The sequence below is a fragment of the Stegostoma tigrinum genome, chromosome 22, assembly GCF_030684315.1.
Source record: "Stegostoma tigrinum isolate sSteTig4 chromosome 22, sSteTig4.hap1, whole genome shotgun sequence".
NCBI classification, from domain to species: Eukaryota; Metazoa; Chordata; class Chondrichthyes; order Orectolobiformes; family Stegostomatidae; genus Stegostoma; species Stegostoma tigrinum.
Genome location: NC_081375.1, coordinates 52,569,175 through 52,595,871, shown reverse-complemented (window position 1 = coordinate 52,595,871; position 26,697 = coordinate 52,569,175). Strand labels below are relative to the sequence as shown.

Sequence of the window (26,697 nt, the reverse complement as noted above, 5' to 3'; positions counted from 1 at the left end):
CAGTGACCAAGAACGTCAGGCGAATGTTCTGGGGATACAGGCTCGAATCCCACCAATGCAGATTGTGAAAATTTTGAAACTGTAAAATACTGGGATAAAAATACGTACGATTAGGAAAGGAAATCTTTGTCTGTCCTACACGTGACTCCAGACTCATGGCAACATGGGGCTGACCCTTCACTGTCCTAGTCAGTGACACTCTGTATCTCATCATTGGACAAAGACGTAAGGATGAGCTGCGGTAGATTTTATTGAGGACATTTGACTGTGGGAAATTGATATGAACATTTATTCTAGCTTTGAGAAACAAATCAGTTTTACAGCACTGTAATTCATGATGATTAGTTTGTTTTATGGATTGATATTTCATTGACATTGAGAGACACAGGGCAAGTCTTTAATGATGTGATGGTGAACTCTTGTGTCCAATTCCTTTTGGGGAATTCCACACATTTACAACCTTCAGAGAGAAATAAAACTCCTCTCACTTCTGTCTTAAAAGTGAGACATTTTATTTTTAAACAGAGTTGTCCGGCTCGATTCTCTCCCACACATTCTCCTGGAATCCATGCTGTGAGAACCTCTCAGGGTCTTACTCTGTGGTGCAGCAGGAGACGGGAAGACTGAGATCACAGGCACTGACCGTGTTCCTGTAGCAGGCCCCTGGACCCAATCCCACACCCCTGCCCTGGGCACAGTGTCCCCACCTCCACACCCCCGCCCCGGACACAGTGTCCCCCCCCACACACCCCTGCCCCAGACACAGTATCCCCAACCCCATGCCCCTGCCCCGGACAGTGTCCACACCCCCACACCCCTGCCCCGGGCACACTGTCCACAACCCCACCCTGGACAACATGTCCACACTCCTGACCCCAGGACAGTGTCCCCACTCCCACCATCCCAATGTCTGACCCAGGCACCCCTGGCCCCAGCAATGACCCCCCCTCCCCCAGCCGATTGAGGCACAGCAAAGCCAGTGAAAAGCGGGACCCTGATTAATGGGCCATCACTGACCTGTGCCCCTTGTGGCTGTGTTCCAATGCAACACAAGACTGAGGGGTGTAGAGAGGATGTGGAGGTCTTGAGGCCTAGGAAGCAGAGTGTGTGAGAGGATCTGTGATCCACTGAACTGGGCACATCCACTCAGCAATGGCCATCACTGACCAGAATGCTTCGATTTTTCAGAAAGACCTCCACGAGCAACAGGCTAAGGTGGACAAACAGATGCAGGAGACCACAGGGGAGATTGCAAAGCTGCAGCAGAAGGCTGACTCCATTAAAGTAAGCGGCAGTGCTGGGTTTAAACAGGAGGGTGACTGCTCTGTGATCCTACGTGGCATAACCGGGGCATTGCTTTCAATCCTAGGGTATGGTACTCCAGGTGAAACATCACACCAGGAACAAGTGTGCTGAGTTGCTGAAAACCATTGAGCGGGCACAGAAGGACGTCCTACGTTATATTGATCATGAGGAGGAAGCCGTGTTGAGTCGGGTGGAAGACTCCATGAAGCTACTGCGGAGTAACCTGGCTGGGCTGCAGGATAGTAAACAGCAGTTCCGGGCTGCCCTGGAAAGTGATGACAGCTTGTTTGTATTACAGGTAACAACCTCATGGGCAGTTGGAAGTGGGCATCGTGAACAACTGAGATCCCAGTGTGTCCAATCGCCTGGGAGGACAAACACACCAGTCTTTACATTGAGCCACAGAGTCATCATGCCTGGTTTCATTTCTACAGGGTCAGAGTTGAGAGATCAGGGCGTTTGTATGAAACCTGTCTCAGGCCCAGATTTTCAATCCCAGTTTGGCTTCAGAGGCAGACTGGGCAACAGGCCAACCTTGGGCTCCGAAGCTGCGCCCAAAGTTTTGAAGCAAAGAATAAATCACAAAACATCCGTCCAACTTTTAGAGATAGTAGGAACTGCAGATGCTGGAGAATTTGAGGTAACAAGGTGTGGAGCTGGATGGACACAGCAGGCCAAGCAGCATCAGAGGAGCAGGAAAGCTGACGTTTCAGGTCTAGACTTTTACATTCTCCATGCCCAACCCATAGCCTCTCAAACACCCCCATGCCCTCCCAACCAAATGCCTCAGTACCTAGCACCATCAATGCCAAGCAATGCCCCGCACCCATATCCATGCCCTTTATTAGGGTAACAAAGCAGCTGATGGCTCCCAGCCATCACCCTTTGTGCTTAAAACACCAAAATGCTGGAAATCACAGTGGGTCAGACAGCATCCACAGAGCAAGCTAATGTTTCGAGTCTAAATGACTTTTCCCATTAGCTTGCTGTCTCTCCATGGACGCTGTCTGACCTGCTCTGATCTCCAGCATTTGTTGTTCTCAGTACAGATTCCTGTATCTGCGGTAATTCGTTTCTACCTTTTGCACTCACACTTACCATCTACCCAATATCCACATGGACAGACCTCCGGACCCATTGAATAAAGTTCCATGAAACAAAATTCCGCGTCTGTCGCAGACTTCAATATATTGAAATAAACAGTGATTACCACCCACAACATATCCATTCCTTATAACAACAAGCACGTTGTTAATGCACAATTCCTTGCGTAAACAAGCACTGGGATGAACAGTCCTGCATCAAAGAACCACTTGTAGCTATCAATCAAACTGTGAAATGGCAGGTACTGTAACTGTAACCATGAACGTTTGTGTTATCAGTCATGTGCTGTGTTCACAGACAGAGTGAAACTGTGAGCAATTTTCCTTCAAACACTCCAGAAATATTTTTCAAAGATACAAAAGGACGGGTGCTTTTGATGGATCGTTTTGACATTATTAATAGCTCCCTTTGACATTGCTTAGCATGTGCTTGTGTTTTGACAGTTGATGTAAGCGCTCTATCCCTTTTTTTTATTCACAATATGGACAGGCATCGAGCATAGTCCCTGCTCATTCCCCTAGCCTGTCCCTGTCATCCTGAAAACCTTTTCACTTTTTGCTAAACCCTTGCTTTCATGTTTTCCTCATAGAATCATAGAACCGTAGGATCCCCACAGCATGGAAATGGGCCATTTGGCCCAACAAGACCACCCGCCCCTCTGAAGAGCATCCCACCCAAACTTATTCACCTACCCCTGCATTTCCCCATGTGTGATCCACTTAACCTAAACATCCCTGGACACTACAGGCAATTTAGCATAGTAACCAGAATGGCAATCAGGCGAATTTTACAATGAACAGGCATTAACCATCATACCCGCTGCCGAGACAACTAGAGTGAAGGGTATTCTATTGACTCTCCCACCCTCTCAGCTTTCTCATTGGCCACTATGGATTACCGACTTCAATTTTGGATCTGCCCTTGGTAACATTTCACCATCGCCAATAAGCCCATGACTTGCAATAAAACACAGAAAATGCTGGAGAAACTCAGCAGGACTAGCAACATCTTTGGAAACAGAAACACAGTTAGCATTCTGAGTCCAAAATGACTCTTCTTTTGAACTGGGGCTTGGAAAACAGTGGTTTTTATTCCGTTGAGCGAAGCAGGGGATGGCGTAGAAGTCCAGTGCAAAAAGACAGTGTTGTTAAAGGTGGTGAAAGAGAAAAAGAGATGGAGAACGGGTGTATAAATTAAAGTGTGAAGGAGAGAGAATGGGTCCTCTCAGCGAAGTGCAAAATCAACCAGAGACAAAGGTGCTGGGGGGGTGGTGGTGGGGGAAAAGTGGAGGGAAAATGGTGAATAGTAATGTGTGCAGCAAGGATTGCTGTAAACTGAGGTGGAAAGGAATACAATTTGGAGTCTGTGATACACAGTTAGAATTTTTAAAATTCATTCACAGAATGAACTTGTTGCTGGTTAGGCAGCATTTTTTGCCCAGAGGGCATTTAAGAGCCAACCATATTGCTGTAGGTCTGGAGTCACATGCAGGCCAGACCAGCTAATGATAGCAGTTTCCTTCCCTAAAGGGCATTAGTGAACCAGCAGGGTTTTTCCTGACTACTAGCAGTGGGTTCCCGGTCATCGTTAGACTCTTAATTCCATGTTTTGTTTTGATTGAATGTAAATTCCACCATCTGCCACGGTGGGATTCGAACCCAGGTCCCCAGAACATTATTTGGATCTCTGGATTAACAAGCAGCAATGATACCACTAGGCCATCACCTCCCACTGTGACAGGAAAGAAATTCCCTTTGGAAGCAGTCACAAGCCTGAACTCATTGATATGGTACATTTATAAACCAAATACAAATATACAATGCCTACACAGAAAATAAGGTAGTATTCCTCAAGCTTGAGTTGAGTTTCTTTGGAACACTTAGTAGGCTCAGGTCAGAAATGTTACATTAAAGCAAGGTGGCTTATTGAAATGGCTAGCAACTGGGAAGTCAGGGTTGAGTGCAATGATGCACGAAGCAGTCACCTAGTCTGCATTTAGTGTTGTTAATGCAAAGGAGGCCACACTGAAACACACTACCCGTTCTTTCAGCATGATTGGCCATGGGATTTGACTGAGTAAAATGGCTGCTGTACCTGCCTGCACAGCAGACACTGCATTGCCAGTAAATTTTTTTTTGGTGGATTGAATGTCCTCCTCAGGAGTGGGTTTGGAGGAAGCAGAGGGAGTGCACAGAGCAGGCAACCTTGCTGTTTCTCTCTGATTAACCGTTATCCTGCATTGTCGAGAGGTCAATTAATGGAGCAGAATAGAGAATAGAATCCCTATGACCACACGAGGGGCCCAGCTCACTGCAGCTGGTGTGAAGGAGCCAGACTGTGTGGCCAAACTGAAATATTCTCTGTCAGTCTGTGATGGGAATGCGGGTTAGGTCTGTCCTGCTTGAGTGCCCAATGGTTGTAAGGAAAGACATGCCCTTGCCCTGCATGGTGGGATCAGGCAAGGACACCCAGCTTCCTTCTCCTTCTGGCCTCTGTGACCTGGGCACCACTGCTGGGACGGACGAGCTGCAAGCTTCTGATTGGCTGTATAAACTGGGACTCCAGGAATTTATCACCAGCACCTTTAAACCCAACCATTGTACAGGTATGGTCGCTCGGAGCACTGTATGACTTGCTGCTCATGGTGAAGGTCACATTCACCATCCTCAGTGAGTGTAAGAAAATCCAGGGCCTACTCGGTCTAGTGCAGCCAAGGAAAAACTCTTCGTGCTCTAATGGGAAGGGTCTTGTCTAGTTTATTACATGTTAATGACTGATAACAGGTTACATTACCAAAGCATTGAGGAGGATTAACTTTTAGGTTACACTCCATTTGTGATCCTGAGCTGTGTGTGATCACAAGTCTGTGTCATTATTATAGTGACTGGTAGATATGGCTCTTTCACCATTCAGACCCATTTACAATACAACCCATCAGATGTGAGGGAGGTAACACGCAATAGAATGATATTGACATTTCTTTCTGTTCTTTTGCTTCTTATATTGAGATTTGTACACGTTGGCATGAATTGCAGGCTCACCGAGATTAATTATCCTTCTGAAGTGATAATGTTTATCGTTCTAGGAACACTGGAGGTTGAGCAAACTTGAGCAGCCTCTTCCTGTCTTGCAGTGCGAGGCTGATGTCAACTTTAGCGCTGTGGAAAATGCCATGACTGAACTCTCCAGTCACATCACAGGACAGCTGCACAGCTCCTTCAACCCACATCTGGAGGCTGAAGTCTGCAAAGGTCTGTAGACATCAGAGTGGGAGGAGATGGGCTCCATTCTCTTCTCCATCTAATTTTCCCCCACCCCCCATCAACCCCAACTCCTCACCCCATCTAGGACCTGCGGACAGGTATGGAGGGTCAAGGGAGGTTAGCGAGTTGTCAGTGGCAGTAGGTGAAAGATCAGACCACTCAAGAAATAGATTAAGGTCTCCATCCAGGTGCTTACTCATACCCTGCAGTGGAAAAAGCCGGCTCTACCAGTGATATGGAACCACACTGCTCAGCTGCGGTAGGCTGAAAGAAAGGTATAGGAGGAAAATGGTGCAGAAAATAATCAGCAGACTGTGTCCCTTGAGAGAGAGAGAGAGAGAGAGAGAGAGAGAGAGAGAGAGAGAGAGAGAGATAGGCAAAGTAACCTCAGTAATGTCAGAGTCCAGACCTCACACCTAGAATTCCTAACTATCAGTAACAGTGGGGGTGGGGGAGAGGCTCACCTTGATCTGCACTATTATCTGTTATGTTTAAGGTAATAATCTCAACACAGTGTTACCTTTCTCCTCCTACTCCCAACCTGCTTCCCTTGCATTAAAGATAGGGCTGGGGGGAGGTGTACACCGGATTATGGATTTTTGGAACAGGCTGTCGATTTTGCCCTAAACATTTATCTCCAGTCAGGATTATACAGTCATTTACTTTATTCTTATTCACATGGCCTTTCTGTGCACACATAAACTCCCAAGCTTCCTGACTGTCACTAGTTTCTATTAAAGTGCTTCAGTGCTCCATTAGCAAAAACATTTCAGACTTGACCAAACAGGTAGATGAGAATAAACCGGTTGATGTGGTGTATATGGATTTCAGCAAGGCGTTCGATAAGGTTCCCCACAGTAGGCTATTGTACAAAATGCGGAGGAATGGAATTGTGGGAGATATAGCAGTTTGGATTGGAAATTAGCTTGCTGAAAGAAGACAGAGGGTGGTAGTTGATGGGAAATGTTCATCCTGGAGACCAGTTACTAGTGGTGTACCGCAAGGGTCGGTGTTGGGCCCACTGCTGTTTGTCATTTTTATAAATGACCTGGATGAGGGCGTAGAAGGATGGGTTAGTAAATTTGCAGACGACACTAAGGTCGGTGGAGTTGTGGATAGTGACGAAGGACGCTGTAGGCTGCAGAGAGACATAGATAAGCTGCAGAGCTGGGCTGAGAGGTGGCAAATGGAGTTTAATGCAGACAAGTGTGAGGTGATGCACTTTGGTAGGAGTAACCGGAAGGCAAAGTACAGGGCTAATGGTAAGATTCTTAGCAGTGTAGATGAGCAGAGAGATCTCGGTGTCCATGTACACAGATCCTTGAAAGTTGCCATCCAGGTTGACAGGGCTGTTAAGAAGGCATACAGTGTTTTAGCTTTTATTAATAGAGGGATCGAGTTCCGGAACCAAGAGGTTATGGTGAAGCTGTACAAAACTCTGGTGCGGCCGCACTTGGAGTATTGTGTACCGTTCTGGTCACCGCTTTATAAGAACGATCTGGAAGCTTTGGAAAGGGTGCAGAGGAGATTTACTAGGATGTTGCCTGGTATGGAGGGAAGGTCTTACGAGGAAAGGCTGAGGGACTTGAGGCTGTTTTCATTAGAGTGAAGAAGGTTGAGAGGTGTCTTAATTGAAACATATAAAATAATCAGAGGGTTAGATAGGGTGGACAGGGAGAGCCTTTCTCCTAGGATGGTGACGGCGAGCACGAGGGGGCATAGCTTTAAATTGAGGGGTGAAAGATATAGGACAGATGTCAGAGGTAGTTTCTTTACTCAGAGAGTAGTAAGGAAATGGAACGGTAGTAGATTCGCCAACTTTGGGTACATTTAAGTCGTCATTGGATAAGCATATGGCCGTACATGGAATAGTGTAGGTTACATGGGCTTGAGATCGGTATGACAGGTCGGCACAACATCGAGGGCCGAAGGGCCTGTACTGTGCTGTAATGTTCTATGTTCTTGCTAAAGTTATGAACGACACCCTAGAAATGTGAACTCCTCCCTTCCCTTTGGTTTCTGTGCCCTCGGAGATCAGGTCAATGACTAGATCGGGAGGTGCCACCATTGATTAAAAGTCTGTCTATTCTGTTTTTCCCTCACAATCTGCTGTAGATGCAGGGATGGGCTACCTTCAACTGGGTGTTAGTGCCTGACGAGGCGATACAAATGTTGGCTCCTGTGACATAAGAACTAGCCATGGATAATGTAGTACTGAAAGGTTCTTTCGATGTTTATTTCAGCCCCTGATATTGACAGGTATTACAGTCATAGACACTGCTGTGCCAGGTCCAATGTGGAACAGATTGTAGCACACTTCCCTCATGCAGCAAGTGGCCTGAGGTGAGATAGAGTCTGAGACCTTTATACATAGAGGCCACGTGTCATGGTACAGCGATGAATCATTTGCATGTCTCTTAAAGGCATAGCGCATGTTTGCAGTGAGGCATAGCACAACATCCCCTTTCTTCCAAAACAGTCCCAAACAGTTACACACAGGCACACATTGTAAATTCAGCTTTGACTGGAGTAAAGGCCAATTTGATGAGCTTCTCTGTAAGTTTTATCAGATGAGGAATCACATCTGATAAAGTGCCTGTTGATGACCTTAGTTCAGGTCATCAACAGGCACTTCACAGGAACCCTACAGTGTGGGAACAGGCCATTCGGCCCAACAGTCTAAGCCAACCTTCCAGAGGGAATCTCAGCCAGAATCACCTCCCCCCACCCGATCCCCTGCATTTCCCATGCCTAATCCACTTAGCTTGCACATCTCTCAACTCTATGGGTAATTTAGCACAGCCAATCCACCTTAACCTGCACATTTTTGGACTGTGGGAAGAAACCCACACAGGCACGGGGAGAACGTGCAAACTGCATGCAGACAGTTGCCTAAGGTTGGAGTCAAACTCGTGCCTCTGGTGTCCTGAGGTAGCAGTGCTAACCACTGTGCTGCCAAATCAGGGTTCTTCACAGTTCCTGCCTGTACAAGATGGGTTGGAATCTGTGGATCTAGAAGACAAATCTTACCTTGAGCTGGTCTTCAAATACTCTACAGAGTCCTCTGAATCATTTTTGCCACAGAATCCCAGAATTATTACAGTGCAGAAGGAGACTATTCAGCCCATCATGCCTGTACCAGCCCTATTATCCAGTGCCAACCTCCTTTTTACCATATCCTTGCAGGCCATTACTATCTAAAGAAAAGCAGCCAATGCCCTCTGGAATGCCTCAATTGATCCTGCCTCCACCACATTTCCTGGCAGTGTGTTCTAGATCCCAGCCTCTCACAGTGTGGAAAAGCATTTTTTCTCATATCAAGTGCTTATCAGTGTAATGTATTAATGTAAACAGCAGGAGCTGGAATAAAAAAAACATAGAATTCTTCATGACGATGTGATCCACAACCTGCCCTGATGTGACACAAACTGAAATAAGTATCAGAGTGTGATAGCTGATGATCACGGTGGCTCAGCGGTTAGCACTCCAGCCTCACAGCGCCAGGGACCCAGGTTCGATTCCAGCCTCGGGCGACTGTCTGTGCAGAGTTTGCACATTCTCCCCGTGTCTGCGTGGGTTTCCTCTGGGTGCTCTGGTTTCCTCCCACAGTCCAAAGATGTGCAGGCTAGGTGGATTGGCCATGATAAATTGCCTGTAGTGTTCAGGGGTGTGTGGGTTATAGTGGGATGGGTCTGGGTGGGATGCTCCAAGGGGCGGTGTGGACTTGTTGGGCCAAAGGGCCTGTTTCCACACTGTAGGGAATCTAATCATCACATGTGTCATCTATTCACTTCACATCAACAAATTTCACTACTGACCCTCAGTAGGTGACAGTGTATACTATATACAAGATGCACTGCAGCAACTTAACAAGGTTCCTTCGACAGCACCTTCCAAAATTGAGAAACTTTACCATCTGGTAGGACAAGTGCAGTGGATACATAGGTAACCATGTTCTGCTCTGAGCTGTACACCATTCTCACTTGGGAAATATATTGCCGTTCCTTCACTGTCGCTGGGTCATAATCCTGGAACTCCCACCCTGAGGGCACTGTGGGTGTCCATCCACACGAAGAACTGCAGCAGTTCAGAATGTTGGTTCATCATCACCTTTTCTAGGGCAATTCATTAGTAATGGGCACGCTGGCCCGGCCAGAGACAAGCAGATTCTATAGATGAGTAAAAACAACTATATTCCATTTTGGAATCACAGAGGGAGCTTTACCCTATATCTAACCCCATGCTGTTCCAGTCTTGAGAGTGTTTGATGGGGACAGTGTCGAGAGAGCTTCACTGCATATCTCACTCTGCGCTGTCTCTGTCCTGGGAGTGTTCGATTGGGACAGTGTAGAGGGAGCTTCACTCTGTGTCTAACCCTGTGCTGTCCCTGTCCTGGGAGTGTTCGATTGGGACAGTGTAGAGGGAGCTTCGCTCTGTATCTAACCCCATGCTGTCCCTGTCTTGGGAGTGTTCGATGGGAAATGTGTTCTGTTATTCCTAGGCACTTGGAAATATACTGTCATTCCCTCACTGTCGCTGGATCAAAATCCTAAAACTCCCTCCCTAAGGGCACTGTGGGTCGACTGCAGCTCATCACCACCTTCTGAAGGGCAACTGTGAATGGGTAACAAATGTCGGTCCGGCCAGTGATGCCCACATCCCGCACATGAATGAAAACTAAGAAAAATGTGAGAGAGAGGACGCACAAGTGAATGCATTTTGTCTTTGATTTCTGTCCTGTTCACAGACAATGAGAAAGAGATCTCCAGTGGCCGGCTGAGTGTATGCCCCATGGAAACAAGGGCTGACCTGAACAGTAAGCAGAAAGCCGATTATGTACAACGTAAGTATGTGCTTAATTTCTGCAGGTCCGAGAAAGTACAGGATGTTGGGAGCTAAATCACACTGGACTTAGCTTCACACAACAGCAATGACTCTGCTCTGATCAGTCGTAGACTCATAGTCATAGAGTCATAGAACAGGAAATAAACCCTTTGGTCCAACCAGTCCATGCCAACCAAATTCCCCAAACTAAACTAGCCCCATTTGTCTGCGTTTGGCCCATATCCCTCTAAACCTTTCCTATTCATGTACCTGGCCAAATGGCTTTTAAATGTTGTAACTGTACCTGCCTCAGCCATTTCCTCTGGCAGTTTATTCCACACACCAACTACACTCTGTGTAAAAATGTTGCCCCTCATTTTAGAGACAGTAAGAACTGCTGATGTTGGAGTCAGAGATAACACAGTGTGGAGCTGGAGGAACACAGCAGGCTGGGCAGCATCAGAGGAGCAGGAATCGGGTCGGGAGAAGGGTCCCCACCCAAAACGTCAACTTTCCTGCTCCTCTGATGCTGCCTGGCCTGCTGTGTTCCTCCAGCCCCTCATGTTAGGCTGCTTTTGGAGTACTGCGAGCAGTTTTGGTCTCCCTAGTAGAGGAAAGTGTGAAACTTGAAGGGGTGCAGAAAAGCTTAATAAGGACATTGCCAGGGTTGGAGGGTTTGAGCTACAGGGAGAGGCTGAATAGGCTGGGGCTGTTTTCCCTGGAGCAACAGAGGCTGAGGGGTGACCTTATAGAGGTTTATAAAACCATGAGGGGCATGGATAGGGTGAATAGCCAAGGTCTTTTCCCCAGGGTGGGGAATCCAAGACCAAACGGCATGGGTTTAAGGTGAGAGGGGAGGGGGAAAGCTTTAAAAGGGACTTAATGGGCACCTTTTTCACCCAAAGGGTGGTGTGTGTATGGAATGAGCTGCCAGAGGAAGCGGTGGAGCTGGGTACAATCATAGCATTGGATGGGTGTATGAATAGGAAGGGATATGGGCCAAATGCTGGCAATTGGGACTAGATTAATTTAGGATATCTGGTTGGCATGGGTGAGTGAAACAAAGGGTCTGTTTCCGTGTGGTACAGCTCTATGGCTTTACAACTCTATGTCCCTTTTAAATTCTCCCAAAAATCACCTCAGTAGATTTGAACTCCCCCAAACCTCAGGAAAAAAGCTCTGCTCTTCACCCTATCCATGCCCCTCGTAAACCTCGATGGTGTCACCGCTCACATTCGGAGAAGTGTGAGGGAATACATTTTGGTACTAAAAAGTGGAAAGTCTAAAACTAAAGGGTGCTGTTCTAAAGCATGTCCAGACATAGAGAGACCTGGGTGCAGATATGCATAAATCATTAAAAGTGGCAGGATTGTGAGAAACTGCAACTGTTCTAAACTTCACCATCAGATTGTAAGAGCAGGGAGGTTATGTTGAAGGTTTCGCCTACTGCTTAATCTCACTTGAAGCACTCTGCACAGTTTTGAGTCCACATGTACATTAGGAAGGACCCTCTGCCTGTGCAGAGGAGGCTGCTCCCTCTTGATGCACAATCCCGGTTCCTTTGCCTCCATGTTTCAGAGCTTCCAGTTGATCTGTGTCTCCCCCTGCAAATGAGTGTCTTCCCCTGCAGCTGAGTGTCTCCCACTACAGCTGAGTGAGTCACACAATTGCGACAGTGCTGCGGGAGGCCACTCCAATGTAATTACACCCTTCTTATTCCTTAGCTCGAGCCAAATCAATTCTGAACCCTCTGAGACGTCCTGTTTCTCTCACAGCACAATGCTCCTCAGCCAAAACCCCTCCCCTCCTGTTTTCCCCCTCCTGTATTTTCTTAACATCTTCTAAGCAGGGGTATTTAACATGCAGACCTGTATTTCCTTGAGGATGAGTCTCCGTTGTCACAAAATCACAATCTGCCTCAGAAATCTGTGACTGGCACTCCCCAATCTATACTCTGTGCATTCAAATATATACAGCAGAACCTTGCTTGAAGCTTATACTCACCCTTACTCCAACTCCATCTATTAACTTACTATTCACAATGCTAGTGCTATCTGCCCCTCCCAGTTTACGCTCCCACTATTACTCATCAGTGTTTCCCCAGCTCAAAGTGGGGACACAGTGTCTCCCCCTTGTGTTCATTAACCAGCTAACACCCACCATTGCCATTTACTCACCTCCTCAGATTTTGATGCTTTGTTAAAGTTGTACACAGGGCCTTGACCTTATAAAGCTGCGTGAGCTCTTCCCACGCCATCCATTGACATTTTGAGCTGGTTTATCGACCATCGGTGCTCAACGTATCCCACTGTGAACATCGTCGCAGCTTCTGGATACGCGCCACCTGCAGAAACCCTGAGGCTGGGCTCTGACTGTCAGGTGCAGGACACGGCCCCGCTGAGCTGAGAAGCCTTTGGAACTCTACCTCAGTCCATTCCTTCCTCAGTCTTTAGTCCCCCTGCTCATCTCTGTCTGGGACAGTCAATCATGTTAAAAGATTGAGCGCTGTAAAGTGAAGTGAGATGTGCCTCAATGGTAAAGGAAGGACCATTAGCTGGGCAGCATCATGGATGGTTTCAATACTGACCTCATAAGAACATACAAAATAGGAGCAGCAGTAGGCCCTCTGGCCCTTTGGGCCTGCTTTGCCACTCAGTAGGATCATGGCAGGTCTATTCATGAACTCAGCTCCATTTACCCACCTACTCATCACAACCCTTACTGTTCAACAATCTTTGCCTTAAAAACATTCAACAAGGTGGCCTCAACTGCTTCCCTAGACAGGGAATTCCAGAGGTTCATATCCCTTTGGGTGAAGAAGTTGTTCCTCAGCTCAGTCCGAAATCTGCTCCCCCTTACGTTGTCCCTCATGTTAGAGACAGTGAGAGCCGCCAATGCTGGCAGAGATAACAGAGTGTGGAGCTGGAGGAACACCTTATTTTGAGGTTATGCCCCCTAGTTGTAGTTTCACTGGCCAGTAGAAAGAACCTCCCGATTTCTATCTTATCTATTCCTGGTTGAATCCTGATTGATAACTCCAGAAGGGGTGCTCCATTAATCACTTCCTGTTGTGTCTCCAGATGCTCTCCAGTTGACGTTTGATCCCAACACAGTACACAAGCACCTACTACTGTCAGACAACAACTGCATAGTGACAGATGTGGACCCCGAAAGCGTCCCTTACCCTGAACACCCCGAGAGGTTCAGCAACTTCCCCCAGGTGCTGTGTGCCGAAAGCCTGTCGGGAGGCCGCTCCTATTGGGAGGTGGAGATCAGTGGACACTGGGCGGGAATGGGAGTCACCTACCGAGGAATCAAGAGGAAAGGGTCGAACATGTGCAGCCTTATTGGGCGGAACAGCCTCTCCTGGTGTCTCCTGTACAGTAACAGCAAGTATTTAGCCCTTCATAACAAAGAGGAGGTCAGCCTGCAATCCGGCAGGTACCAGAGAATTGGCATCTACCTGGACTACCCTGAGGGCACACTGGACTTTTATGGGATCGGCGACACGATGAGTCTGATCCACAGGTTCAAGACAGAGTTTACAGAGCCTGTGTATCCCGCCTTTTGGGTGTTTCTGGGAACATCTCTCCGAATCTGCTGGCTGGATTAGGAGAGGCTAATTTCTACTTCCTGTGTGTCTTCTAGCCTGTACTTCCAGGGATGGTCTCACTGTAGTGCGTGGAGGCAGCATCGGAGGGCATGGGTTTGAATGTGGAACACACTGTAACATTGGAGTAGGTGAAGCGAATAACACTGACATTTTTAACTGGAATAAACTGCTGGAAAAGCTCAGCAGGCCAGACAACAGCTGTGGAGGGACTAAGGGTGGAATCTAACCTGGGTGACGTGGGCTATGGCAAGATGGTGGCAGAGCTGGGTGAGATGTTTGGCAAGTCCCATCTCAATGTCAAGGTCATCTTGCTTCATCTCGTGTAGCATATAGCATGGCAAGGTTCTCGCTAGCAAGCTCCCAGTTGATGCCCGCTCTTGATTGTAAACAGCTCAACTTGCCATGGGTTGGCTACCATTTTACCAAACTCACCAACAAACAAGCCATCAGGAAAGATCGACGTGGAAACCAGAGCGGGTTCCTGATGGATTCAACTCTCCGCTTTTCTGGAAGGAACAGGACGATGATGTCAGATGCTGGGCACCAATATCTCAGGGTATTTTCCACAGGCACTGGCCACATACACCAACGTCCATGTTATCCAACATGTGCCAGCCTCATTGAACATCTCTTATCCACAGTCAGGACGCTCCTGCTCTTCAGTGTTAGGCTGCCGGCCACTGTAACTCTCACTGTAACGCTGTAGCAAGCACACTGTGTTCTCAAGGACGCACACCCAGCTCATAGAACCCATACAGCACTGAAAGAGGCTATTGGGCCCATCAGGCCTGCACCAACCCTTTGAAGACAGTCACGGACTGGACCACATTGCAGCTCCAGGCCCCTCAATAAATGTTATGGGACTCACTCTCTCTGGGCCTACCTCACCATTTTGTACTTTGCCCCCTTAGCCAGAGACACCAGGCTCATATCACTGTTGTCCTACCTAGTTGCTTAGAATAGATAAAAGGCCAGCAAGCTTGTCCTGATTGTCAGCAGGTCTCCATGCAGTCCAGGCCTCCGCTCAGTGTTTCCTGATATAGTAGGTGAAGAGCTGCTTCTGACAGCCCTTATAGGCTGGCCCAGGGCAGTCGGGTTCTGGGTGCGGGTCCTTGTAAGGAGCTGAGGAGCTCAATGTTGGGCAGTGCACCACTCATCCTGACTCCCCCTGTCCGTACAGTGGCCTGTTCTCACCCTTGAATGAGAGACAGAGAGGGAGGTCTGAAAGGGCCCAAGAGCAGGGGGGGCGCGGCTGTTTCTTTCGCAGCAGCTGGAGTTGCGTCCTGAGTACATCAGTGCGCCGTACAGCGGGCATCCAGGGTCAATGGTGCTGCAGGTTTGGTGGGTGAGGGACAATGCTGAAAGCGAGACTGGTCGCTATGAGAGGAAACCAACCTGACTGTGAGTTAATAGAGAGAAGATAACACTGGAGTGGATGCTGCTGCCCTTGCTCCTATGTTACAATGGCCTAGTGGTATTATCGCTGAACTATTAATCCCGAACTCAGCAGACCTGGAAGCATCTGTGAAGAAATAATCAGAGTTAATGTTTCGCGTCTGGTGACCCTTCCTCAGAGCTCATGGTAACTGGGAGAACATCGGTTTATGTTCTGATGAAGGGTCATCAGACCCGAAACGTTAACTCTGATTATTTCTACACAGACGCTGCCAGGCCTGCTGAGCTTTTCCAGCAACTTCTGTTCTTGCTCCTAATTTACAGCATCCGCAGTTCTTTGGGTTTTTATGAATCCAGAGACCCAGGTAATGTTCTGGGGACCTGGGTTCGAATCCTAACACGGCAGATAGCAGAATTGAACTCAGTAATAAGTTCGGAATTAATGATGACTGTGAATTTGTTGCTTATTATTTGGGAAAAAAACCCATCTGGTTCATTAATATCCTTTAGGGAAGGAAACTGCCATCCTTACCTGGTCTGGCCGACATGTGACTCCAGACCCACAGCAATGTTGTTGACGCTTAACGGTACTCTGGGGCAATTAGGGATGGACAATAAATACTGGCCTAGTAAGTCATATCACAATACAATTAATGAATAAAAAAAAGTACATTAGTCCAGAGAGTGAAGCAGTGAATTCCCTCTGCCTATCATGTCTGAGGGAAATGTCAGGAATGGTATAGGGCAGCTCCAGACAGACAGAGCTGTCCTGGATGCACAGTGGTCTTTTAAGGATTGTGCCGGAGAGCGGGTCAGTCCTGAGGTCTGCTAGTGAGTGACAAATTGCTTTGGGAATGGCATGTGGAATGATGGGTGGGGGGTGGTGCGTGAGTTTCAGGAGTGATACTCACAATAGACAAGACACCTATTAACATGGTGGGCTCACTTAGAAAGTTCAACCAGCTTCCTGGTGGGGTCCAGCCCATCAAACCCGAGGCCACTTGTGCTTCGCTGAAAGGTTCAGCCCCGGGTTAATGCTTCAGCTCAACAGCCAGCTCCCTTTTCCAGATTCCTTGCAGATTTCCAGCCGTTACTTCGCTTTAGCTTTGAAAAGACAGAAAAACGGAGGGGGTCTTGAGGGTGAAAAAGCTAGAAGTGTGTGTTGAGGGTGCTTATCTGAAGTGGGTGGGAGCATAAAGAACAGCAGAGCTCTGCCGGGCTGAATGGCCTTTTCTTTGCGATTGCCCACAGATTCCACTCCAAGTCATCGCTCATCTCAATTTACTTTGCTTCAATGCTCTCTGGTCGAAAATCCCTGAACTCCCAATGTTGCCGGAGCAGTCAGGTTGCCGTTGAGGTGTTCAGAATCAGGGGCAATTTTGACAGGGTAAAGAAGGATATTCTATTTTCACAGGATTGTACGTCAGTAACTAGGGGGGTCAAAATATCAAGAGAGTTAGGAGTGAGATGAGGTTTAACTTCTTCACTCAGAGAGTTGTTAGGATTTGGAATGTGCTGTGGGAGGGTGATGGAGGCAGAATCCATAGGAAGTTTCAACAGACTGTGGGATATATATTTGAAAGGAATGAGGCTAGAGGGCTACAGAGATGGGACTGGAAAATGGAACTAGCTCTTTCAGGAGCCAGGGCAGACACAATGGGTCAAATGGCCTCCTTCCGTGCTGTAAAATTCTATGACTTTGTCTTCAACCTCAAACTCAGCCAACTGAGAGGGGCTAGTGAGTCGGTGGAAAGAGTCTGAGAGGAAATTTTGATGATTACAGTTTACACTTTGCCAAAGAGTCACAGTAAAACTCATCATCTCAGGGAAGAGTGATGTCTATTGCCATTGGTCTCAACGTACAGCAATGAAGCAATAGAGTGTTCAAGCTACAACAGACTCAGGAAGAATTCACCCACCCACCTCATCCACCATCGAATCCATGGTCACAGGAACTCCCTCAGTCTCAATGTCGCCATTTATCACCATTCCTTTGCCAGCCTATAATCTATAATGTTCCAACAGGACTAGACAGTGTAAGCACAAGGAGGATGTTCCCTATGACTGCGGAGCCCGGAACCAGGGCTCACTGTTTGAGAGATACATTTAGGACTGGGATGAGGAGAAATGTCTTCACCCAGAGACTGGGGAGCCGGTGGCATTCTCTGCCACAGAAAATGATGGAGGCCAAAACCTTGTATGTTTTCAAGAAAGAGTTGGATATAGTTCTTGGGGCTAAAGGGATCCAAGGCTAGGGGGAGAAAATAGGAACAGGGGACTGTGTTGGATGCTCAGCCCCGATCGTATTGAGTGGTGGAGTAGGCTAAATGGCTAACTCATGTTGCTATTGTGTGTGTTTTGGCTCCCCGTTGGATCAATATAGTGGGATTGCTTCTTTCTTTATTTGTTCACGGGATATGGCATCACTGGCAAGGCCATCCCGATCTGCCCTTGAATTGAGTGGCGTGCTCGGCCAACTCAGAGGGCAGGTAACAGACAGCCACTCTAGTTCAGGTCTGAAATCACATATCGACCAGACTGGGTAAAGATGGCAGATTTCCCTCTCGATGCAAAGGGATATACCTCCTTTAACCAAAGGGGCATCAGTGAACCAGATAGATTTTAACAACAAAAGGACAGTAGCTGTGTGGTACCAATGATTCAGAATTATTTTATCATGTTAAATATAAATTTCACCAAAGGCCATGGTGAAGTTTGAACCAGTGTCCCCAGAACATTAACCTGGGTCTCTGAACGTGTAGTCTGGGTTGGAGGGGATGGGATTGGTTATGATCTGCTGCGTGTCCCTTTAGCTTCAATTCTGTCCCTACACCCCAATGGGAACTTACACTCCACACAATCAAAGCTCAATAACGTCCTCACGGAGAAGCAAGGCCTGAGCACACACATTCAACAAGGAAATAAAATGCAGTGTGTCCATACAGTATTGTAAACAACTGGACTTGTCCAGATCCTGCACTACTGCACCAAGGAACCGTTGAACACATTAATGATGTCACTAGATGCGGTAACTCATTTTCTCCATCAAGATCAATTTCACAGCATTTTCACACTTGAATTTTAAAATTATTTTATGATGAACATACTTAGTTTTATTTAACTTCAGCTTTATTTATGTCTACGATGTGTCAGTCAATAAGCATCTTTTAAGGGATTGTGTTCCAAGTTTAATTTGTTTGTAAAACACTGCACTTTGAATTAAACTGTTATGAAAGAAATCCCTGCTTTTTCAATAAAGTTGGCAGGTATTAATTGCTGTGTCTATGATTCTCTTTAAAAAGACAAACATTCTTGTGAGACATTTCTAGAGCTAAGACAAGGCTTCAGTTCATTATTCAATCTGAATAACAGAACCTAGGACAGTGCTGTACTCCCTTAGTACTGCACTCAGGCACAGCCTGGAGTCCTGGAGTGGGACTTGAAGATGAAATCTTGCAGCTACTAAGTGAACCACAACAGGGCAGGCTTCCTGTTGGCCTGGGCCCTAAGCTTCTAGGTGCCTGTCACTTCAACACACTACCCTGTTCCCTGGCCAACATCTCTGTCTCAGGCTTACTGCAGTGCTCCAGTGAAGCTGGAACAGCACCCCATTTTCCACTTGGGAACTCTACAGCCTTCCGGATATCAATTCAACAATTTTAGGGCTTGTCCCATGTCCTTACCTCTAACACACACACCAAGCCTTGTTATTACCTGGGCTGCTATTCCACCCAGCCCATTGTTAGTCATTAACAGTCCCCATTATTCAACTTCCCAGGCTGATTGTTATCCACTCCTTCGTCTGTCCAACTGCCTTCTCTTTCAATGGGCCCTATCCCCATCTATTGTTTAGTCCTTTACTCCCACCTTCTGCAGAAAACCAACATTTTCCTAGCTACCATCAGTTCTGAGGAATGGTAACTTGACCTGAAACATTAACACAGATTTCTCTCCACAGGTGCCGAGCTTTTCCAGCATTTTATGTTTTTTGTTCCTGTTGCATTGTCGTCTTGTCTCACTGACCTGGTATCTGCTCTGTAGCCCTTGTTCGTTGGGTTTAGTTGCCCTGGTTGTGCTTGGAGCCACTGTGCGTGGAGTAGGGAGCATGGTCAGGATCTGTGCTCCTGATCACTGCGCGGTGAGCGAGACTCAAGGAGCTCGTGGGTGATAAGGCCCCAGCTCACAAACACAACTTCGACTGAGACGCTGGGTGCCTCAATAAAGGCCCTGAGAGAGAGAAAGTGTCTTGTAGGAAGAAAGCAAGAATGCAGGAGAAAATGGCCATTCTCCTCATGCTGACCCTACACCTCTCTGATCTAAAACAACGTTCCTCACCTCTCCATCCACTCAATTTTAAAAAAATGAATTAAAGCCTCAGGTAGATTTCAGAATGTCAACTGTAACATAAGATAAGTGGCACATTACTACATGTTAATGAATGAGGTCCAGTGGTGTAGGGGTAATGACCCTACCCCAGGCCCAGAAGCTTTGGTCACAAAATGGTTCAAACGACAGAGAATCCTTCCACCACTTCGCTACTTCCCAAAGGAAGGAAAATAAAAAGGTGGTGTGAAAAGCAGGTTATCTGCTCCCAGGATGAGACATTCCACTCCCACACATACCAGATGGCCGTGTTCTTCCAAGACCGCAACTTCCCACCCACTCCCACTCGAGAACGCCCTTGACAATGTCTCCCTCATTTCCCGCAACACATCCCTCACACCCCGCCCCGCCACAACCGCCCAAAGAGGATCTCCCTCATTCTCACACAACACCCCTCCAACCTCCGGATACAACGCATCATCGTCCGACACTTCCACCATCTACAATCCGAACCCACCACCCAAGACATTTTTCCATCCCCACCCTTGTCTGCCTTCTGGAGCGACCACTGTCTCCGTGACTCCCTTGTTCGCTCCACACACCCCTCCAACCCCACCACACCCGGCACCTTCCCCTGCAACCGAAGGAAGTGCTACACTTACCCCCACACCTCCTCCCTCACCCCTATCCCAGGCCCCAAGATGATTTTCCATATGAAGCAGATGTTCACCTGCACATCCGCCAATGTGGTATACTGTATCCACTGTACCCGGTGTGGCTTCCTCTACATTGGGGACACCCAGCGGAGGCTTGGCGACCGCTTTGCAGAACACCTCTGCTCGGTTCGCAATAAACAGCTGCATCTCCCAGTCGCAAACCACTTTAACTCCCCCTCCCATTCTTCAGACGGCATGTCCATCATGGGCCTCTTGCAGTGCCACAATGATGCCACCTGAAGGTTGCAGGAACAGCAACTCATATTCCGCTTGGGAACCCTGCAGCCCAATGGTATCAATGTGGACTTCGCAAGCTTCAAAATCTCCCCTACCCCCACTGCATCCCAAAACCAGCCCAGCTCGTCCCTGCCTCCCTAACCTGTTCTTCCTCTCACCTATCCCCTCCTCCCACCTCAAGCCACACTTCCATTTCCCACCTACTAACCTCATCCCGCCTCCTTGACCTGTTCGTCCTCCCCGGACTGACCTATCACCTCCCCACCTCCTCACCAATACTCTTCTCCACCTATCTTCTCCTCTATCAATCTTCGGTCCACCTCCCCCTCTCTCCCTATTTATTCCAGAACCCTCTCCCCATCCCCCTCTTTGATGAAGGGTCTAGGCCCGAAACGTCAGCTTTTGTGCACCTGAGATGCTGCATTGGTCAAGGTTTTGGGGAATCACAATCTCTGAGGCATCCAGTGATCTCTTATTAAGGAAAACAGCAGGTTAACATTCTGAACTGAGAGACTGGGGCAGCTCCTCTCATTTGTCCTTTGTCCCTGAAATTAAATTTAACTGCAACTCCTCACATCAGCTTATAGCAGGCTTTAAAATATCTGGCTCAAATCACACAGCCTCTCTGCTTGAGCATCCAGCCATTTCAGCAGGTACATTTCCAACACTGTCCCAAATCCTTGTCCTAGGAGGACAGGGAAATCTTTGAGGTATAACAGTCAAAGGTGGTTCAGGCCTCCCTGTAACCCTGCATTTCCCATGGCCAATCCACCCCAAACCTGCACATCTTTGGACTGTGGGAGGAAACCGGAGCACGCAGTGTAAACCCACACGGACACGGGGAGAATGTGCAAACTCCACACAGGCAGTCGCCCGAGGGTGGAATCGAACCCGGGTCCCTGGCGCTGTGAGGCACCACTGAGCCACCGTGCCAAATTAGTCAGGAGAATGAGCTCCAATCACGTTTATTGGTTTTGAATGTTCCATCCTGGTTTAGGGACCTCCTGATAAGACCCTCAAAAAATTCTTACATCATGCCATCTCCCTGTGATTGAAATGGACTTTACCATGGCAGTGTCTTTAAACTCCCCACATCCACAAACACTAGTGTGGTGGGATTCCATCTCACTCATGTTCCCTTAGCAACAGCCTCTGGTCACATCCAATTTCACCTGCTCACCAATCTCAAGTCTATAGCAGGACTTCCCAAAGTCTGGATCGAGATTCCACGTGTGGTCATGGGTCAAGGTTTTGGGGAATCACAATCTCTGACTGAGTTATAACAACCGTACACCTGGACTGAGACAGTAGGAACTGCAGATGCTGGAGAATCTGAGATAACAAGGTGTAGAGCTGGATGAACACAGCTGGCCAAGCAGCATCAGAGGAGCAGGAAAGCTGACGTTTTGGGCCTAGACTCTTCTTTAGAAATGACCCTTCTTCTCATCCACCTGTACTAGTCCCCCACTTTCACAGCCTCTCCACACCACCCCCCCCGAACTCACTCCGATATCACAGTTCTCACTGAGTCGGGGGAGGGGACTTGCAACAATTTTAAAGCCTCAAAATGGGGTCAAAGGTGAAAGGGTTTCGGAGGTACTTCAGGGTTGGATAGAATCCAACCTCACACCAAACATTCTGAACTCCAGAACCACTGATCCATTTCCTCATCACACAGACTCCTGAATTAGGATTATTGTTTGATTGCCAGCTTTTGTTCCACACTCCAGAGAAGGAGGTCTGTTAGGCCTGAAGCCTAAAATTTATTTGTGCTTTGCAATTTCCAGAGTCACAGTTAAACTTTGACTGACCCAGAGGCTTTGTTAATTTATCCACATTGATATTTAATTGCTGTAATGTTGCAAATCTTCAGCCCCATACTATGGTTTTCTTCATCCACTCAATTCCATGGTCAGGACCAAATGTGGCAACAAGGACCCTGACAAAAATTGTAGACAACGGGTATCGGGGGTTGAGGGGTATCTCTGTGGGTTGGCAGCAAACCGGGCACTGAGGTCGTGGTTGCTGGATATCAAGCATCTCAGTTCCAGGACATCTCTGCAGGAGTTCCTCAGGGTAGTTACCTAGGCCCAAATGTCTTCAGCTGCTTCATCAATGACCTTCCCATCATCATAAGGGCTGAGGTGGGGATGTTCGCTGATGATTGTACAACATTCAGAACCATTTTTGACTCCTCAGCTACCGAAGCAGTCTGTGTTCACATATAGCAAGGTGTGGAGTATATCTAGGCTTGGCCTGACAAGTGGTAAGTGACATTCACATTACAGGCAATGACCATCTTCAACAAGAAAAAAAAATTAACCACTGCCCAATGATAGTCAATGACATTACCATCACTGAATACCCCACTGTTTAATCCTAGGGGTTAGCATTGACCAGAAACGGAACTGGGCTTGCTGCAGAAATACAGTGACCGCATGAGCATGCCATACTTGCAGTGTACAGCTCACCTCCTGACCTCAAAGCCTGCCTACCATCTACAAGGCACAAGTCAGGAGTGCGATGGAATACTCCCCACTTGCCTGGATGGGTGCAGCCCCCAACAACACTCAAGAAGCTCTGACACCATCCAGGACAAAGCAGCCGCTTGATTGGCACCACATCCACAAGCATCCCCTCCCTCCACCACTGATGCTCAGTAGCAGCAGTGTGTACCATCTACAAGATGCACTGAAGAAGTTCACCAAAGATCCTCATACAGCACCTTCCAAACCCATGAACAAAAACAAAGTTGCTGGAAAAGCTCAGCAGGTCTGGCAGCATCTGTGAAGGAGAAAACAGAGTTAACCTTTCGGGTCCGGTGACCCTTCCTCAGAACTGATGGTGGCTGGGAAAACGTCAGTTTATACGCACAAAACAGGGAGGTGGGTGGAGTGGGGAGTAAACAATAGGATAGAGACCAAACAGAGAGTAAGGCAGTTGGAAAGACTAAGATAATAGGAACCACAGATGCTGGAGAATCCGAGATAACAAAGTGTAGAGCTGGATGAACACAGCAGGCCAAGCAGCATCTTAGGAGCACACAAAGGAGTTGCTAATGATCAGGCTGGGAGGGTGAGGAGTTGCTAACAGGGACTGTTAGTGACAAACAACAGTGGGGGGGGAGGGGGGGTTGTAGTGGCAGGCTGTGTGGTAACAAGGCCTGATGTGTGGCGTAAGGGGCTGGGACATGAGAGAGCTTAGGTCTTAAAATTATTGAACTCAATATTGAGTCCGGAGGGCTGTAGGGTCCCCAGGCGGAAAATGAGGTGTTGTTCCTCTGGTTTGCGTTGGTCTTCACTGGAACACTGTAGCAAGTCAGAGACAGAGATGTTGGCCAGGGAGCAAGGTGGTGCATTGAAATGGCAGACAACAGGTAGTTCAGGGTCTGTTTTGCGAGCAGAACATAGATGTTCAGTGAAGCGGTCACCAAGTCTGTGCTTTGTTTCCCCAAAGTAGAGGAGACCCAATTTTGAGCAGCGAATGCAGTAGACTACATTCTGGGAAGCGCAGGTGAAGTGTTGCTTCACCTGGAAGGTACGTTTGGGCCCTTGGATACTGGGGACGGAGGAGATAAATGGGCAGGTGTACATCTTCTCTGGTTACAGGGGAGGTGCTGTAGGGCTGTGCAGAGGTGTTGGGGGCGAAGGAGGCGTGGACCAGGGTGTCCCAGAGGAAATGGTCCCTGTGGAAGGTGGACAAGGGAGGGGAGGGGAATATGTGTCTGGTGGTGGCATCTTACTTGAAGTGGCGGAAATGGCGAATGATGACCCTACAGCCCTCTGGACTCAATATTGAGTTCAATAATTTTAGGGCCTATAGTCCCCCATGTCCCAACACCCCACCCCACACACCAGGCCTTGTTACCACACAGCCTGCCATAACACACCCCCTGTTGTTAGTCACTAACGGTCCCCTTTAACAACTTCTCACCCTCCCAGCCTGATCATTAGCAGCTCCTTTGTCTGTCCAAATGTATTTCGCTCTCTTTGGGCTCTATCCTCTCATTTACTTCCTACCCCACCCACCTCCCTATTTTCTGCATATAAACTGACGTTTTCCCAGCCACCATCAGTTCTGAGGAAGGGTCACCAGACCCAAAACGTTAACGCTTTTTCTCCTCCGCTGCCAGACCTGCTGAGCTTTTCCAGCAACTTTGTTTTTGTTCCCGATTTACAGCATCCGCAGTTCTTTTGGTTTTTACATTCCAAACCATAACCTTTGCAACATGGAAGGATAAGGCCAAAAGATACAGAGGAAGGCTATCACTTGCAAGCTCCCCCCTAAGCCACTCACCATCCTGACTTAGTAATATATTGCTGTTCCTTCATTACTGCTGGGTCAGCATCCTGGAATTCCCTCCCTCAGGGCATTGCGTGTCCTCCTACAGCAGGGGGATTACAGCGGTACATGAAGGCTGCTCATCGGCACTTTCTGATGGGAAACACACAGTGGGACTGGTCATAAACACTGGTCCAGCCAGTGATGCCCATTTCCCATGAATGAAGAGAACCCAGAGAGAAAAACTGGTAAAATGAGGTGGCTTGCACAGCCTGTGACTTTATCGGGGAGATACTGTTATCCTGACACCTGCTCTGTGCAGCTTTTAAAGTTTATATTTAGAATTAGTGATCTCTGCTAATCCCGAGAAAGTCTTACTGCCACTTGAAAGGGTTTTTGAGATTTTCTACGTTGCTGTGAGACTGGAAAGCACATGGACACCAGACCAGATACAACAATGCTCCTTCAAACAGGCCTGGTAATGATTCAGCTGGATTCTCATGATTGCTTGGTGGTCACTATACTGAGAACAGACTTTTATTCCCAGATTTGTATCGACTTTTAAAAGCTGCCTTCCTCAAATCATTTCACATTCTCGAGATTATTAGTTCATGGACATATCATTGGCAACAAAACAAAACTTGCACTTGCATAGTACCAGTAACAGACTGAGGTATCTCAAAATCCTTCAATAGGACCATAATTACACTGAGGCAGCAGCAACAGCATGGTTGGCACAGTAGCTTGGCGGTTAGACTGTTGTCTTACAGCATGGGGGACCGGGGTTCAATTCCAGCCTTAGGTCTGTGTGGTGTTTGCCTGTTCTCCTTGCATTGCTGTGGGTTTCCTCCCACAGCCCAAAGGTGTGCAGGTTTGGTTGATTGGCCATGGGAAGTGCTGGATTACAGGGAATGACTCTGAGTAGGATGCTCTTTGGAGGATTAGTGTGAACCTGAATAGCCTGCTTCCCTACAGTGTTCAGTTTGGATAAATGCCATCAAAGGAGTAGGTTTTGAACAGCACCTAGACGAGGAGAGAGAAGTTGAGGCTTAGTTTGTGAGTTCAGGCTGCAGACAGTTAGGGTACAAGGAAAAGCTTAGGATGTTGGCGCTGTATCCCATTTAATTTCCAAAGGCATTTGCCTTCGTCTACCTGCAATATCCCTCTTGCACTGCAGGTGGCAGTGCTCACCACAAATTCTGCTTCACATGCTTTGCTAGACAGTGACCACAGCACATCCAGATTGTGTTTTCGAGCTGTAATGGCAATCTTTCGAACCACTTCCTACCATTTCCTGCCACTTTGATTCCAAGACAGACAGTGAGTCATAGCAGCAAATGAAGAACTGCAGGCTTTCACCTAAAACTGGGAATGAGAATTCAAAGCTGCTTTGGATAAATGTAAAAAAAAATTCTTACGATGGCAGGGTTCTGAACAGCAGACAAAATGTTACTGCTATCCAAGGCAATACCGACCCCTCAATCAACATTACAAGCACGACAAGACCAGTATTCACCCAGAGAGCTGGTGGAATTCTCTACCAGAGAAGGCTGGGTCACTGAAAATATTAAAGTAACATGTGCAGGCGCTAAAAGGTGTCGAGGGGATCTGGGGAGAGATCTGTGGTGTGTTTTAA

The 26,697-nt window shown here is 47.7% G+C and overlaps 1 protein-coding gene across 1 annotated transcript in view; it reads left to right on the top strand.

Moving 5' to 3' along the window:
• The window catches only part of LOC125463690 (tripartite motif-containing protein 16-like), a 32,623-nt gene extending 16,993 nt beyond the window's left edge, over window positions 1-15,630 (top strand). The window contains exons 2-6 of the mRNA XM_048555267.2: window positions 1,189-1,284; window positions 1,370-1,603; window positions 5,495-5,660; window positions 10,420-10,515; window positions 13,577-15,630. Of these exons, the coding sequence (XP_048411224.2) occupies window positions 1,189-1,284; window positions 1,370-1,603; window positions 5,495-5,660; window positions 10,420-10,515; window positions 13,577-14,109 (1,125 nt within the window). The 3' untranslated portion in view covers window positions 14,110-15,630. The remainder of the gene's footprint in view (window positions 1-1,188; window positions 1,285-1,369; window positions 1,604-5,494; window positions 5,661-10,419; window positions 10,516-13,576) is intronic.
• The last annotated feature ends 11,067 nt before the right edge of the window (window positions 15,631-26,697 follow it).